At 33.6% G+C, this 17,494-nt stretch overlaps 2 protein-coding genes across 12 annotated transcripts in view; one reads left to right on the plus strand and one right to left on the minus strand.

Moving 5' to 3' along the window:
- The first annotated feature begins 4,023 nt into the window (after nucleotides 1–4,023).
- On the plus strand, nucleotides 4,024–12,090 carry LOC109853104. Its single transcript, XM_020424862.1, has 9 exons — nucleotides 4,024–4,112; nucleotides 4,288–4,429; nucleotides 5,006–5,224; nucleotides 5,602–5,696; nucleotides 6,206–6,364; nucleotides 6,699–6,928; nucleotides 8,079–8,302; nucleotides 10,096–10,361; nucleotides 10,631–12,090. The coding sequence occupies exons 2-9, from the start codon at nucleotides 4,349–4,351 to the stop codon at nucleotides 11,025–11,027; spliced, it is 1,671 nt and encodes a 556-aa protein (XP_020280451.1). The 5' UTR covers nucleotides 4,024–4,112; nucleotides 4,288–4,348; the 3' UTR covers nucleotides 11,028–12,090.
- Nucleotides 12,091–13,763: 1,673 nt separating this feature from the next.
- The window catches only part of LOC109853105 (endothelin-converting enzyme 1), an 18,862-nt gene continuing 15,131 nt past the window's right edge, over nucleotides 13,764–17,494 (minus strand). For all 11 annotated transcript variants that reach the window (XM_020424863.1, XM_020424864.1, XM_020424866.1 and 8 more), the window contains one exon: nucleotides 13,764–14,088. In XM_020424863.1, coding sequence (XP_020280452.1) covers nucleotides 13,912–14,088 — 177 coding nt within the window. In that variant the 3' untranslated portion in view covers nucleotides 13,764–13,911. The remainder of the gene's footprint in view (nucleotides 14,089–17,494) is intronic.

A 17,494-nucleotide genomic window follows, 5' to 3' on the forward strand; every position in this document is an offset into this window, starting at 1 on the left:
ATGAGCGGGAATGCACTTTATCTTTGAGATAACCCCATAAGAAGAAGTTCAGAGGATTCAAATCTGGAGATCGTGCTGGCCATGGTGTTGTACTATGTGTTCCAAACCATCTATTAGAATAAATTTGTCATAGATAAGTGGTTACGATGCGTGCATAGGGTTATCTCAAAGATAAAGTGCATTTCCGTCTATTTGTTTCTGTAAAAGATTTAAAAAAACGAATTAAACTACATTGTTTAAACATAAACAGTGATCACATTAATGCTGTAATGAAAAACATAAAGAAACAATGTATGAAGTGTTTACAATGCAGAGATGAAACGTTCGAACATCTTTTATGAAGTAAACGACTTATAAAAATTGTGCAATATTTCACGAAATATTTATTTTTCAATCATGATAACCTAATACTTTTTTACGCAGAATGACCTGAGGAATTGATATAAGTACAAAAAAATATGCACTTCTATTTTAAAAAAAAGTGCATTTGCATTTTTCAGGTGCATTGTTGCACTTATAAAAAAAATAAAATCGTAGAAAAATAGACAGTATCATCCCATTCAACTTTGCTCTTTAGATTTTTTTTTTATCTTTTACTAATTTTGAGATAGAATCCGTCCCAATTGCGTGACTTATTCTGTATATGCGTGCGTGTGTGTTGTGTGAATGAAGCGCGACTATTAAAACCTCAATATTAAATTGTTTTAGATTTCTGATTAATATTAACGTCAGGCATGTTTTAATTAATGTTTTCATCTGATTGGAAAATATATTTTAACGGTAAGCGAGAAAGTAAACACAACAAAGTCACATAATCCGCGTTCGAATCTATCATAAACAAGAAATAAATATTGTAAACGAGAAATAAACAATGTTTAATAAAAGTCGCTCTGCGACATTCAAAATATTCGTGAGACATCAAGGAAAGAAATACGAATGTGAGAAAAAAATTAAAATATATTTCAATCAATCCAATCAGATGGAAACATTAATTAAAACATGCCTGACGTTATAATAATTAGTAATATATTTATGTTATTGGATAAATTAATAATTTAGAATATAAGAATTAATATAAAAATTAATAGATATAATATAAGAAATAGATTTAATATGAGAGACTAAATAAGAAATATGCGCGCGTGTGTGTTAATTGTGTGTCTGTGAAACGTGACTATTAAGAGGGTCTGGAGCCCGGCTTGTAAACTGGATAGAGACCTGTAAACCGACGTTTTTATAGCCTAAATTTCTTTATTTTTTAATTTTATTTACTGCACAACATTAAAAGCGCTTCTACAGAAGCAAGTAAATATACAAAACTAAAGCTTTTGAAAATGGGTATATAATGCTTTTTTGAACTTGTTTTTCATTCATAATGATAGTATATGGTATCAAATACACATCATCACGAATTCAGATTTCTCTCATCAATGAGATAGTCAAATCATAATTTGAATAGCTCATTCGATTCGTTTTTATCGTATGTTGGGTGCTAATTCACTGGAAATACTTACATAAGCTTAGAAATAATTCTACATACATAAATATATGAATATATGAGTGAGGTTATAGAAGGAAACTGTATAAGAAAAAATTTGTGCTGAATTTTGACATTCCAAAGAACAAGCGCCAATTCTTAGCACAATTTACTTATTTCTGGAGAAGCATTTTGGATTTGATGCAGTAAATACGACAGAGAATCTGATTTAAGAACGTCGGTTTACAGGTCGCTATAGTCGGTATCCAGTACCCTCTTAAAAACCTAATATCGACGTTGAAATGCACGTTAACAAATTTATTACAAACGTGTCGATCTTTCGTGTTATCTTTGGCACACATGTAGTAGCAAGAGAAAGAAAACTAATTCGATTACTCGAACAGCGTTAAACATAATAGTTTAGCAATATTGTAGTTGAAATAATCTTCTAATGATTATTATTATTTTAAACAACGAAGCTCACTTTCGCGCAGTAAATAACGTGAAACGTGATTGAAGAACAAGCAAAATCAACAGTCAAAAGACAATTTTCGAAATTGATTCGTCTCGACACAGTCACAACATATGAGAGTTAATGTTATAAAACAGAGTTAATGTAAAAGATAGTTAATGTTGTAAAAACGTTATAATTATAATTAAAAGAATGGTTGGTGGGAGATCAATACTTGTTTTTACTCAAGTGTTCTCACACAAAACTTTGTACTTATCAAGAAGAAATATAGATTGTAAATTTCGGGGCGAACTTTTCGAAAGTTGGCAAGAGAATACAAATCGAGAATTTTGAACTCGAGTCGGCACAAACCGTAGAACACATCACGTGAACGTAACAGGTAAGCGTGAGGATGAAGTAAACACAGTAAAGTTACATAGTCCTTGTTCGGATCTATCAACACAAGGAGAAATAAACGGTGTTAATAACGGTCGCTCGGCGAATTCAAAATATTTGCGAGACCTCAAGGAAAGGAGTATGAAAGTGAAAAAGAAAAAAAAATACAAGAGCGTACTGTTTTAAATGTTTTATTTATGCATTCGTCGTGTTAAGTCAGAGAGACACAAAGTCTCGAAGAAAAGAAAGCGCGATCGCGCTCGCGTGAAATATATTTTAACAGTTCAGAATTATATTTTAACAGAGATATATCTCTCGCCGATCTCTTATCGCGTCACGCTTATACAACTTTCAAATTCGTCTTGTTTTGTGGTTGCGCACGAAATTCACGTCGTTGCGTTTTAGCTTTTGTTCGATCTCGCGCTTGTAAACGAGGACGCGCGCGAGCGACGAACATCGAGTTCCACAGCGGCGTCACAGGAGCGGAAGCAACAACACCGCAAGCGAAATATGACAAAAAAAAATAAAGAGAAAATCGAAAGAGTAAAGAGAGAGAGAGAGAGAGAGAGAAAATGAGATCGGTTGCGTGAGATCCGCGGCCGATCGGTCATTTGAAATCCAAATAGGGCCTCAAAAAGATTCAAATCCTTTCGTGTGTGCGCGCAATCGCGGATGCACCGTGTATTTTAAAAAGCGCGCCGATCTTTTTGCATTCCGCATACATCTCTCTCCCGTGTATATCGATGAGATTTCGGGCCCCGATCGGCACGGGAGAGAGATTGTTTCTTGAGGTAAGAATATTTTAAATTGCAAAATCGGGACGGGAAGTCGCACACGCGCGCGTATCAGGTCGATTTAGAGAGAAAGCCTTCTTTTCTGAAAACGCGAGATATCAAACATCCTCGCGCGACCGTTACTTTTATTTAGAGAAAACGCACTTGCGCGCGGACAATACGAAAAAAATGTTTAATTCAAACAACACAATCTCGGAACGGGATACTTTCGCGGCCGAGTCAAGCGGAAAACGCAAAGAGGGTGTTCGCAATCTCTCTTTAACGGTAAAATAACAATTTGCACAAAGGGAGAGAACGATACGGTCCCGTCTCTCGAGCGTATCTGCCTCTCTTGCCTTCATTGATCGATTGCAAAGTAATAAGTACTTTGTTCGGCAACGGAGTCTCTCATCACATCTAAATAAAGGGCGGCAGACTCGCGCCCTTGTACATTGTTGAGGCATTATGTCGTCCAATAAAATTTTATAGCTACTTGATCACACACCCCAATCTCCATATTTTCTCTCTGCTCTCGTTCGTAAGACGTTCTCTTTCTGTTTGTCATGTTGTTTTCTTTTCTGAAATCAATTATAATAATTTGTGCAAGCGCGCGCGCGCGCGCGCGGAAGATCGAGAGAACGAAATTATATTTTATAGCTTCGCCGAAAATATACATCTCTCTCTCTCTCTCTCTCTCTCTCTCTCATCTTTGATCTTCGCGTTCTTATGGGTATTCGCGTCGTACATGTCGCATCCCGTGCAATGCTGACGCAATCCGCATATGTTTTTCGCTTAATTCTCGATAAATCTTGAAAAGAGCTAAAGATAAGGAAAGAGGCGAAAGAAAGATTCTTAAACCGCTATTTTTTATTTTATATAACGAAAAAAAGAACAAAGTGATGCAATTCGACATGTAATCTTTGTGATTGTCCAATACTTGTGCGCGTGTATGAGCGAGGTCACGAGAAGGAGAATCCCGGATTCTCGGATGATCTTCTCTGCTCGGAATCAACAGGTACGTATCAGAGAATTCTTGAAATATGTCGAGATAACGCACATCAATGTACGCGCATGGCGATTTGGGTCGCAATCACATTTCTTATGCAACTCTGATTATTTTTTTTTTTCGCATGTCACGCGTGCTAATCGTTAATTATAACGCGCTGTTCATCGAGCATTGCAATCTTCAGCGAATCCCGAAGCTTCTGCCGATCAGTCTTCAAAAGGTGAAACGATAACGTATCCGCGCAGATGGGGTCAGGCCAAAAAATTCCACCAATCGAAGATACACTACAGGGTCGCCGAGAAGATAGCGTGTCCCACGTGTTCCATGTAATGTCGAAATTACTTTTGACTCTTGTCTCATTGGCCGGATTCGGCGAAGAGACTGTTTATTTTTGATAAAGGTTTAATAAAACGATAATTTCGCCAAACGCGCAGAAAATGTATCGCCTGTTCGGACAGAGACATAACAAACAAAAACACATTAACGTTATATTATATGCAGCCGAATTATGATAACGATAATTCTCTCGAGCAAGAGCCCGTTAAATCAAGTCAATAAAAAATTGATTACGCGACGACTTGTCACAGTATAATTGCGACATATGTGAGCGCGACAACAAGTTGTCGATATCTTGCGTCGAAACGTGTCAATTATCGCGAAAGGCGGAGCTAAAAAATAGAGTGAGTGAGCGGATTTCATTTTTATGTAAGTAATTTCGGCATTAGTAGAGCGGAGCCGTTGAAGTGTAACGTAACGCGCGATATGAAATATTTTTTCTTATCGGTGCGGCGCGTGATTGATAAAGTTTTGCGAAATTACGTTTTGGGTTTTTTTGGTTTTTATTTTCATTTCTCGAACATCGGGTGAAAATCTGTTATCGCGACGATCGCATTTCGTTGCAGGTGACGCTGCTCCCCGCATGGGTCGCGTCGGAATTGTGCATTAGATTCTTGGAAGTTAACACGAATCTCTTGAACAATTCGAGAAGATTTAATCTCTGGAACGCGGCTACGCAAGAATTCGATAAACTCGAGGCGCTAACGGAGAACGGAACTGCCTTTTGCAGTATCGATCAAGTGAGCGACGCGCGAGGAGAGACTCTCGCCGTCTCCGTAGAAGTCGTGAGTACTGTTTTTACGCATATTTAACAGTTTCCGAGTCGTGTGACAAATAAAAATCACAAAATCAAATCCGTCAGATATCGCAATCGAAATGTGTGACCGGGCAAGTGCAATTGGCCAAATCTTTACAGAAAATTTGTTTATTTATTTTATACGTTAAGAAAATAAATATAAAAAATGATTTACGTAAAGTTATAAAAACTAATATTCAAGAACATTCTAAAAAACCTATACTCAAAGTATTGAAAATTGTTTATATTTCATATTTACATATTCGAAAATTATTTGTTTAACAAATGCCCGTCGATGCGCGTCCGATCATTGAGACATTTATCTCATCGGGAACGCAACGCCACTTATTGAGAAAATCTTTTCAGATGTATCCGTTCGTTATCTTAGACCGGAGAACCAACAAACTCACAGGATTCATAGGAGATATCTGGACTATCCTGGAAGGATTATTGAAATTCAAGTCAGTATTCTTCTTGCGCTAAGTAACAAATTGTTTTTTTTCGCTAGAAACAAAATTTGTCTCAAGATAACATTTGAGTGCTCTTGTACGCAGTTTATTAGTCGATTTCGCAAGAGTTTTGTGTAAACGATAAGTACTTCGGCACCCCTCTCTCCCACCTAGCGCGCTCGTAATGCTGTCGTTGGCGACGCGTTCGCACAAACAATTTTCATGGCGACGCTTCTTCAAAGAAGGTACGTGCGAACGAAGCCGTACGTAGAACCTGCCCAATTTTCCGCGTACCACCCACACCCACGCCGCCGGTGTGGGTCAAAATACTCGCATGATTCATTCGTCTAGACAGGTATAAGTATAGTATCAGGATGGGCAGATGGTAGAAACGAAGAGGGAAGAGTAAAAAAAAAAAAAACAAAAAAAAAGGATGTGTTGCGCGGCGGGCGAGGGTTGCGTTGGGCAAGGCCGTAATAAAGGCGTCTCTCTCTTTTTTTTTTTTTTTCACACAAATGCAGGACAACTTACAGCAAGCTTATCAAACAAGTTTATCAAACGCCGAAGAATAGAATCGCCGACTTGAACAAAGGAGATGTTCATGCGATACTGTCTGCCATAGTAATTTCCAGAAGTTCGTCGAATACTTTCATCTACAGTTCGCCGCTCACCGTCAACTCGTAAGTCGAATCACATTATTCCCACCCGTCCCGGATCTCGAAATCCTATTTTCATTTTTTGCTTTAACAAACGACGATGATTTTTCGGAGTTTTGTTGTCGCAGCTTGTTGCGAACTTTTGTCTCCGCGCGAGCGGAAAGCTCTCTCAGTCCGCGGGTGGTGATTTTTACGCGCCGGTCGTTAACCCGTTCCGGTTAAGCACCTATCCGCGGGATACGCGCTCATCGAGATCTCGTATCTTCCCGCTTGTGATTTTCTTCGGTTTTCTTCAACAAAAAAAAAACTTAAAAAAATGTAATTTACTTAAATTATTATTAGTTTTTTAATTGTTTAGATATCATCTGTTTGTTCGGTCGGAAGGCACGACAGTTGCCAATTGGATGTTTATTAATATCTTTCGTTGGGACTTATGGGTGACTCTTTTCGCAACTATCTTTGGTATTGCGTGCGTCATCTTGGGAATCAGCTATATAAAGAAACATATGAACATTAGCGATCTGGACGACGAGTTTGCTTCGCCAGTCTTCGCTTTTCTTTATGTTTTGGCCGGCTTAAGCGGTCAAGGTAACGCGCGAAAAATTCGAAAGACCGAAACGGTTCTTAAAAAAAGCTGGATTCACACTGTGTGACAAACGTAGCCGTTTTTCTTCTCAATCTCAAAACGTCAACAAAACTAATAAAAAAACTTCGGTTGTTTTATACAAAACGAGAGACATTGAGAAAATATTAGGAAAATAATAATACGATATTGCCGTGCTTGTTTACGGATATCCTAACCGTACGTTGGTTTTGTAAATACGTTTGTTTTTAAAAAAAATTTATATATTTTTTCGGGACTTTAGTTCCTTTCAGATAGCACAAAGATCCGAGAGATATCCCAAAAGATGCTCCACGTTCAAATTAGTTTAGTCTTTTGGACAGTCTTTACGACGTCTTTCTGACTTTTATGCCGTCTGGGCTGTTATTTATTTCTATTGTTGTTGTTGACGAGTTTCGTTCTTTGGAAGAAAACAAATGTCGCTGGTCTTTGACAAATTGCCAAAATAGACGCTCTCTCGGTGATTCAAGACAATGCACACCAGTTTACACTTCAACTCTGTCGCAACGGTCAAAATTTACGAGTTGGGCTCGGAATTGTTGCCTCATTTGTCAGACGTAGTGTGAGATTTCTATTTATTTTCAAATCTGTGAAACAATGGCTCAATGAAAAGAACAATTCTCGAGCAACAGTAAAGTCATCGATATCGTAAATGGCTTTTGCTTTGGCGAGCTGTCGCATCGGTGTGACAAATATCGACCTCTAATTTGGAAAAAAAAAAAAAAAAAAAAAAATAACAGGCATCTAGTAAATACTGGAACGTCTTTTTTACCTTCGATAACTACAGAAATAAATTAATTAAATCAATTTATCTTTTAGCGAGTCTACGAGAAATAATAAGAAAAACGAGAAATTGCAATTTGCATTAAAATAAAAATTACGTTTGATTCGGCGCAAAGCATACGCGTCAAGAATGTTTTTATATTGCGTCTGTGATCGATATTTCTAATATTGCTCAGTATAATTGAATTTTCTTTATCCACAGATCGTGATCGCATAAATCAAGTGTCACATGATAGATATTTAACGATACGATTATCGCGTGTATCCAGCTTTAGCAAACCGTCGCGTTTCTCATCCGTGCTTCTTCTATCTATTTTCACGCATTTCTCATAGGATTTTCGAAAGTGCCGGAGAGCTCGTCGATGCGAATAATAATGATATTATGCCTGATGATGGGAATGATCATGATGTACACGTTCAACAGTAGTCTCACTTCTTACTTGGCGAATAAAGGACGCTTCCTTCCTCTTGCGAATATCGGCGATGTACTGACAAAGAGAACACACTCGCTTTGCCTCAGAAACACAAGCAACGCATACGCTTATTTCACAGTCAAGGTATGTCAAGCGCGTTTACGTACAATAAGTTTCGAGTAGAAAGAAGTAAGAATTGAAACGAAACAAAATTATTTATTGGAAGCTTCTCACTAATTTTCTGAATAAAAAGAGATTCGAGTTCGATCAAACGAGCTATTTGCCACTAGTAGTAGCTATTTGCCAAGTAATTTTTCAACCAATTTCTATTTCGTTGAAGAAGTTGTAGATTTTTGCAAATAAAATAGACGCGTAACTTGCAACGTATATTTTGAATCTGAAAAATTCAAATATCACAAAGAAAAACAAAAGAAGCCGCGATCGTCCGTTCGACGCGAAACAAATAAACTAATGTGGATGGAAAAAAATTCAACTGAATAATTCAGTACTTTAATCAATTTTACAATAGAGATTAAATATTTAATTTTACACGTGCGTAGGGTGATCTGTCCAGTGAATGAACACTTAAGCTACATGTCTGTTAAAATTAGTTTTCAAAACTCGTTATCTAATCCCCTGAATGCTATTACAGTAAACGAGTTGTTTTATTATTAAGATCAGACATTTTAGGACGCAAGTCTAGCAATATTTAATATTTATAGCTTTTATTAAAAGTCTGGCATAAGATTAAATAAAAAGTGGCCAAATGACCAATGAATGAACATGAATTTCTAATGAATGAACAAAAATATTTCAGCGAATGAACGAAATAATATTTTTCAAGTAAATGTAATTTTCAATGCATTTATTTATTTTTCTCGATTAATTAGAGCAATTGTTGCAAGTGCGAAAAAAGTAATACTATGCATATTTTATGAAATTCTGAATGTAACTGTAAGTTTTTATTTAGAAAAAAATATATAGAGTAATATATTAAATAAAAAATATTATTTATTACACATAAAGTACAAACAACTATAAACATTTATATGTATAAAAAAATTAATAAAGTATGGTCGTATCAAAAAACAAAAAAAAGAACAAAATTATAATTCGAATATAACAAATTAATTATTAACAAATTAACAAATTATTATTAATTAATTATTAATTAATTATTAACAAATTATTAATTAATTATTAACAAATTATTAATTAAATTAATAATTAACATTTGTTACAAATAAACTTTTCTTTACTATCATAATCTATATGGTTCTCATGCAACCGTAAAGAGCATGATAAGCACTGAATCTAATCTTCTTTTGGAAGATCTTGAAAAAGTTCTTCACACTCAGAACATTTCTATTCACATGGTTTTACTTTTTGAATCGCTTTGTTATTTTTTTTTGCAGTTTTTGTCTTTGCTATTTTTTTTTAACTCCTTTTGTTTAGATCTTTATTTTTCTTTTTTTTTCCTTCATTTTGTCTTGTCTTTTTTCTTTTCTTCTCTATTTTTTATCTTTTCTAACTTGACTAATTGGTTTTTTTCTGTTCTTTTTTTTTCTTCCATTTTTCTTTATTCAGATGATGTAATGCAAAAAGGGATATAAAATCAGTGCAATTATAATTGATACTGCATTTTTTATACTAGATAGATATGATTTATTGTTTTATTCTGATAAATGTTAAATTATGTCTACGTATTAGAAGTTAATAGAGTAAAAAGACTGAATGTTCATTCACTGGTAAAGCATTTATCACAAAGCTTGCCAATAAATGAACGGTTGTTCATTTATTGATCAATTTTAACGTCAAGAGAGCATGCTAGATCTTAATTTTCTATATAATATAGAACAATGTTCATTCACTGGAGAGTGTTCATTCACTGGACAAGTCACTCTATCTCAGTACAAAAACAATTACGATATTCTCAGAATGAACCCGAGAGCGACCTTCAAGATGAATGGAAAGGACTGATTAATGCTAAAAATTGTCCGGACATGACGGATACCGAAACTCTTGCTTCGAAATTATGTCGTCCGAGAGTCGCCTATTTGGAAGGCGCGCATGTATTTCTACCCGTTTATCACCAAGTTGAACACGTATGCAACATCGTGCAGGTTCCCGGTTCCTACTGGGAAGTGATATTGGTATTTGTGCACAGCAGATCGTCGCGATACCGGCAACTCTTGAACAATTAGTGAGCAAATTAATTTGTTTGTAAATTTTTCTCGAGCGCAATTCAATACAATTAAAACAGAGACAGAGACTGTATTCTGAGGGCAGTTGAACGCTGAGTTTTTGATGTGTTGACAGTAAATGAAGCACAACATTCATTTTTTTATCACATTTGAATTTTAAACACCATCGTATAAAAGGAAACAGAAATTATAAAATAATCATCTAATTACATTTGATATCAATTACAATTTAAATCTATTCATATTCTCTCTTTCTCTCTGTCGACAGTTTGTTGCGTATGCGTTCGGCTGGAATAATCAAGTACATGGAGAAGAAGTGGAAGATTCACGAAAGTCGCGGCCAATCTGCTCACTTACAACCGAGCAGTTTTCATCCGGTAGAGTACGAACACATCGCCAAGAGCATTATTTTGTTCTCTTTTTTTATATTTATCAGCGTGATCATATGTATTTTTGAAAACATCTGGTATAGAAAGACGCAGCGACAATATGGAGAAAAAAACGGCATATCAATCTCGCTCGAGCAACCGATGTACGGTTGCGGTCCGCGCGCAACAAAGATTACGCCACGTCGGAGATTACGGCCAAAATGGCGCCGAAAGTCCGGTCCGATATTGTTATCCAAAGAAAAACAACAAATATTTGCTTCGCAGTTTATAAAGTAATTAAAAATCTCGGTGTGCGCGTGATAATAAAAACTGTAGCATCTCACGACAAGAAATAAAACGTTATTCGCAAGAATATTTGCAATCGCCATTTTATCGCTTGGTTTCTTATCGGTTTCTTTCGAATTAAGCAATTTCGTTATATAAAGTATAATTCGCGAGAACGAACATATTGATAACACAATGTACGCTGTTTTTTCGGGCAGAGATAATCTCAGACGTCTTATTATCAAGTATGTAAATTATAAAGACGGAGAATATAAATTTCGTTTTATCAGAGAACGCGTAAAAAAGAGTCACACTTTCCGTGCTCTTGGTTACTCATTTTTTTTTTTTTTTTTTTTTAATATTTAACATAAAACATTACGTATATATATATATATAACATATATATTAGAATACATAGCGCATTTAACACATGTTAAATTACAGAAAAACAAAACTAAACACTGATCTTGTCGTTGTCAATTATATGGCTTTTCGCTTTACGCTTATTTCATGTTTTTGTTCGCTCAAAAAACTTATCGTATCACGCGAAGAAAACATTATTACACAACGGACACAGCGCAACGTACTCGCATAACCGCAAAGAGAGACGACGCTCATCTGTTGTAGCTTGCTGTTATATAGTACAGGATATGTATATAATATAATATTCACAAATATAAACAACGAACATTTACAAATGCATTTTGCATCGCCATCAAGTATATAAGGCCTATATAAGAGATCTTATGTCGTTACTTAGAGAAACTTTGGCTTTGGTTTACATGGTTCTTTTTTTTTTATACCACACACACGTTGACTTTTCCGATGCGCGAAGCAAGAGAGAAACCAACGACGAATTAAGGAACAGTAGATTACACGTAAGTCATTCTTAAGTATTTCTTTCTTCTTGTTAAGTTTTCCCCACTTTTCTCCCTGCCCCCCTCACCCCGTTGCTCCGTTACATTATTTCACGAATCTCTCGATCTAACAAGCTTTTTACCCCCGTAATAGAAAAAAAATTTTAGGATTTCCCCGAGTCGAAATTTAACGTCTATATTGAACCTCAATTTTTTTTTTTTTTATGTAGGAGTAAGACAAAAAGTAGATCCTACTTAGACGCTGCTATACGTTCGCGAAATTTCCTTTTTTCCTGTAAAGTAATATCTTTTTATCCAGAAAATTAGTGAGAAGCTTCCAATAAATAATTTTGTTTCGTTTCAATTCTTACTTCTTTCTACTCGAAACTTATTGTACGTGAACGCGCTTGACATACCTTGACTGTGAAATAAGCGTATGCGTTGCTTGTGTTTCTGAGGCAAAGCGAGTGTGTTCTGAGGGTTTAAATTTCGACTCGGGTCGGACGCCTCTGTCGGATTTTTAATAATAGTTTTTTCATTCCTCAAAAAAGCAGTGTCGCAGATTTTTTTTTTCGTCTTCTTGAGCATAAAATATCGTATATCAAAGTCACGTATTTATCACGCGCGATTCTTCTCTTCATTTTTGTACGAGACGAGAAGAGACAGGATTATTTTTACCAATTGAAGAATAAAAAAGTTTTTTTGTTTTTAGCACAGCACACAGTGTTGGAAACTCAGAAATATTCTAGAAAAAGAGAAATATATCATGTAATCAAATATCAATACGTGACTTTGATATACGTATGCAGTTTCAATGGTTTTGTTTATCTTGTGTGTGCGCGCACGTATGCGCGTGTGTGTACGCGTGTTTCTAAAGTTAAATATCTATTATACAATATTTTTTCCGAATAAGAATAGTATTTTTTTCCGGCGTTTAGTCATAGTAGTAGTGTCTACAAAAAATTAATCATTGACATTTGCCTTAAATATTGATCATTAACCGACGGTATTTCGATTTTTTTATCACGACTTGCAAGACTTCGACGCACTAAAAAAAAAAAATTTCAGTGATCAATCGGTCAATCGTCAGGCCTTCTCTCAAGCTTACGTTGACTCGTGATTTGTTGATTTGCTCGCGTTTTTCAAATTAGGAGTGTCTAATAAATTATCAGAAATATTGCGATTTATAAGTAAATTATTACAAATGTTCCACACGCGTGATATTTCTGATAATTTGTTGAAACGCGTAACGCGATGATCTCTCAACTGCGTTGAGCAACCGGCTATGGTTTTCTGAACATAATTGCTGCGTGTATCGCTCGCTGAAAACCAATTTTTTTTTTTCTAGTGCGTCGAAGTCTTGCAAGTCGTGATAGAAAAATCGATTTGTTTATGTTTTGCAGCTCAAGTTTTCTTTCATGAGCGTGCCATGGTCTTAATACAAACATCATCACAATAATTATCGGTTTGCAAGATCTTAAGTGACATCGTTTACGTGCGTTAATAATAAGTGTTTTATTTTGCGACATCTCGCTATCTATACGTTATTGTTTTGTGAAAAACACTACGCGAAAGTATATTATCATATTCTCTTCTCTTATCTTGAATTACAGTTAAAAAAGGTAAGATTTTTTGGTTTTGATTGGCAGAAGTTTTTTGATCGTTATCGGCCGTTGCGGTGTAAAGTTTCCATATGTATTATCTAACTGAAAAGTAATTTGTTAACTGTGACTGTGAACACGCAAAGATCTTGTATAATTTACTTTTGTATGATAATAATTAACACGATGGACGGAAAGAAATGTAATTCCTCATCCGTTTGGTTTGTTCATACAGAGTGTCTAGAAAAAGAAAGAAGATAGAAGGAAGTAGAAACAAACAACAAAAAACATGTGGTTCGACGGAGTAGTGTTTTTGTGTATCTTTTTTCTTTACATCTGTAGAGCCTTTGCGCACATGATACAAAAGTCCGTCAGAAGACGGTGTCTTCTATTATAGAGTTTTGCACAGTTCTCTTTTCAGAAAGCGCACAAGGTATGTTACCACACCTCGCATTTATGAACCGGATTCATCTTTGATCCTATGGGACAGTTAAATTCTGTCGAAAATTCAGGCATGTTGGACAGCGGCCCGATAACTCGATACTTCGGAGGACAGTGCGAATCTTTCTCGATTTGAAGGATCAGCGACTCGGGCGTCGAAGCAGAACACCAGACCTGAACATAAAGAGTAAGTCATATATATATATGTACATCGGAATCTCATTATGCTTTGCATGTGCAAAATCGATTTAAATATTAATTATATATATTTTAACGCTTTGTCCTTGTTCTTGTGCAATGTGTAATAAAAAAATGGGTAGGTTGTAATTACACATTAAAGCAACTTACACATTAAAAAAGCAAAAAAAAACAAAATTTAAAGTCGTAGATTTTCTATCGAGAAATATTATTGAAGACCAACTCTTTTTCACTTGAGACATATAGAAGAATACTGTTTCTATTGTGTGAAACTCATTTTTCACAAATAGTCTGGAATTATTTTCCCTATAATGTGGTAATTCTACTAATATGTTTCTGCTTCTCTAACGCAAAAAAATATACTTTAAATTGGTACATTTTCTATTGAGACATATTATTGAAGACCAACTCTTTTTCAATTAAGAAATATAGAAAAATACTGTTTCTATTGAAACTCATTTTTCACAAAGTGTCTGGAATTAATCTCCTTCAAATATGGTAATTCTAATACTATTTTTTTGCTCTCTACAGCAAAAAATTATACTTCAAAGTCAAAGATTTTCTATCGAGAAATATTATTGAAATATTAATTATCAAAAACTAACTCTTTTTCACTTGAGAAATATAGAAAAATACTGTTTCTATTGAAACTAATTTTTCACAAAGTGTCTGGGTTTAATCTCCCTATAATATGGTATTTCTAATAATATGGTTTTGCTTCTATAAAGCAAGAAAATATAATTTAAAGTNTTTTTCACAAAGTGTCTGGGTTTAATCTCCCTATAATATGGTATTTCTAATAATATGGTTTTGCTTCTATAAAGCAAGAAAATATAATTTAAAGTGGTACATTGTTTATCGAGAAATATAATTGAAGACCAACTTATTTCAAATGAAAAATATAGAAAAGTAATGTTTCTATTGGAACTAATTTTTCACAAAGTGTCTGAGATTATTTTTCCTATACTATGGTAATTCTAATAATCACCTATACCACTGATTTAAATTAATTAATTAAAATAATATTTTAAGGTTCGCGAAAATTCACCTAAGTATATAAGGGCAATAAGAGCTGTTCGCGAGAGAAAACTTGTATGTATATGTATATATATATATATGTATACATGTGCAGCACTTAATTACAAATAAACATTATTGAAGATCAACTTTTTTTTACTTGAGAAACATAGAAAAATAATGTTTCTATTGAAACTTATTTTTCAAACAGTGTCTGGGATTATTTTCCCTATATTGTGGTATTTCTAATAATATGGTTTTGCTTNTAAAAGCAAGAAAATATAATCTAAAGTGGTACATTTTCTATCGAGACATCTTGTTGAAGACCAACTCTTTTTCACTTGAGAAATATAGGAAAATAATGTTTCNAAGAAAATATAATCTAAAGTGGTACATTTTCTATCGAGACATCTTGTTGAAGACCAACTCTTTTTCACTTGAGAAATATAGGAAAATAATGTTTCGATTGAAACTCATTTTTCACAAAGTGTCTGGGATTAGTTTCCCTATATTGTGGTAATTCTAGTAAATTTTTTTGCTTCTAAAAAGCAAAAAAATATAAATTACATTGGTACATTTTTTATCGAGACATATTATTGAAGACCAACTTTTTTTCAATTGAGAAACATAGAAAAATAATGTTTCTATTGAAACTAATTTTCTAAAAAGTGTCTGGAATTAATCTCCCTATAATGTGGTATTTCTAATAATATGGTTTTGCTTCTAAAAACAAGAAAATATAATTTAAAGTGGTACATTTTTTATCGAGACATTATTGAAGACCAACTCTTTTTCAATGAAGAAATATAGAAAAATACTGTTTCTATTGAAGCTAATTTTTCACAAAGTGTCTGGAATTATTTTTCCTACAATATGGTAATTCTAATAATCAACTGAACCACTGATTTAAATCAATTAATTAAAAATAAACATTATTAAAGGCTAATTCTTTTTCAATTGAAAAATATAGAAAAATAATGTTTCTATTGAAACTCATTTTTCACAAAGTGTCTGGGATTATTTTTCCCATAATATGGTAATTTTAATACTATTTGTTTGCTTCTATAAAGCAAAAAAATATAAATTAAATTGGTACATTTTTTATCGAGACAAATTATTGAAGACCAACTCTTTTTCAATTGAGAAATATAGAAAAATAATGTTTCTGTTGAAACTTATTTTTCACAAAGTGTCTGGGATTATTTTTCCTATACTATGGTAATTCTAATACTATTTGTTTGCTTCTTTAAAGCAAAAAACTATAATTTAAAGTCGTAGATTTTNAGTGTCTGGGATTATTTTTCCTATACTATGGTAATTCTAATACTATTTGTTTGCTTCTTTAAAGCAAAAAACTATAATTTAAAGTCGTAGATTTTCTATCGAGAAATATTATCTTAATCCAACTTTTTTCAATTGGGAAATATAGAAAAATAATGTTTCCATTGAAACTAATTTTTCACAAAGTGTGTCTAAGATTATTTTTAGTATAATATGGTAACTCTATTAATATTTTTCTGCTTCTATAAAGCAAAAAAATATAATTTAAATTGGTACATTTTCTATCAAGACATATTCTTGAAGACCAACTCTTTTTCAATTGAGAAATATAGAAAAATAATGTTTTGATTAAAACTCATTTTTCACAAAGAGTCTGGGATTATTTTTCCTATACTATGGTAATTCTAATAATCACCTATAAACCATTGGTTTAAATTAATTAATTAAAATAATATTCTAAGACTCGTGAAAATTTACTTAATTATATAAGCCCAATACGAGCCGTTCGCAGAATGTTGAGAGAAACATTCTATGTGTATGTATACATATATATATATATATGTATGTATATGTCAACGTCAATTAATTAAAAATAAACATTTTTAAAGTCCAACTCTTTTTCAGTTGAGAAATATAGAAAAATATTGTTTCTATTAAAACTAATTTTTCCAAAAGTGTCTGGGATTAGTTTCTCTATATTGTGGTAATTCTAGTAAATATTTTTGCTTCTATAAAGCAAAAAAATATAATTTACATTGGTACATTTTTTATCGAGACATATTATTGAAGACCAACTCTTTTTCACTTGAGAAACATAGAAAAATAATGTTTCTATTAAAACTAATTTTTTCAAAAGTGTCTGGGATTAGTTTCCCTATATTGTGGTAATTCTAATAATATTTTGTTGCTTCTATAAAGCAAAAAAATATAATTTACAGTGGTACAGTTTCTATCGAGAAATATTATTGAAGACCAACTCTTTTTCAATTGAGAAATATAGAAAAATACTGTTTCTATTGAAACTAATTTTTCACAAAGTGTCTGGAATTAATTTTCCTCTAACATGGTAATTCTAGTAATATTT

This window comes from Pseudomyrmex gracilis, unplaced genomic scaffold, assembly GCF_002006095.1.
Source record: "Pseudomyrmex gracilis isolate BER0280 unplaced genomic scaffold, ASM200609v1 scaffold_43, whole genome shotgun sequence".
Lineage (NCBI taxonomy): Eukaryota > Metazoa > Arthropoda > Insecta > Hymenoptera > Formicidae > Pseudomyrmex > Pseudomyrmex gracilis.

What these genes read in the sequence shown, in the direction of transcription:
- LOC109853104 (XM_020424862.1), top strand. Translation starts at nt 4,349, where the DNA reads ATGGGGTCAGGCCAAAAAATTCCACCAATCGAAGATACACTACAGGGT. An exon ending in GCGTGTCCCACGTGTTCCAT is followed by an intron (nt 4,430 to 5,005) that starts GTAATGTCGAAA and finishes ATTTCGTTGCAG; the next exon opens with GTGACGCTGCTCCCCGCATG. An exon ending in ACGCTTATTTCACAGTCAAG is followed by an intron (nt 8,303 to 10,095) that starts GTATGTCAAGCG and finishes CGATATTCTCAG; the next exon opens with AATGAACCCGAGAGCGACCT.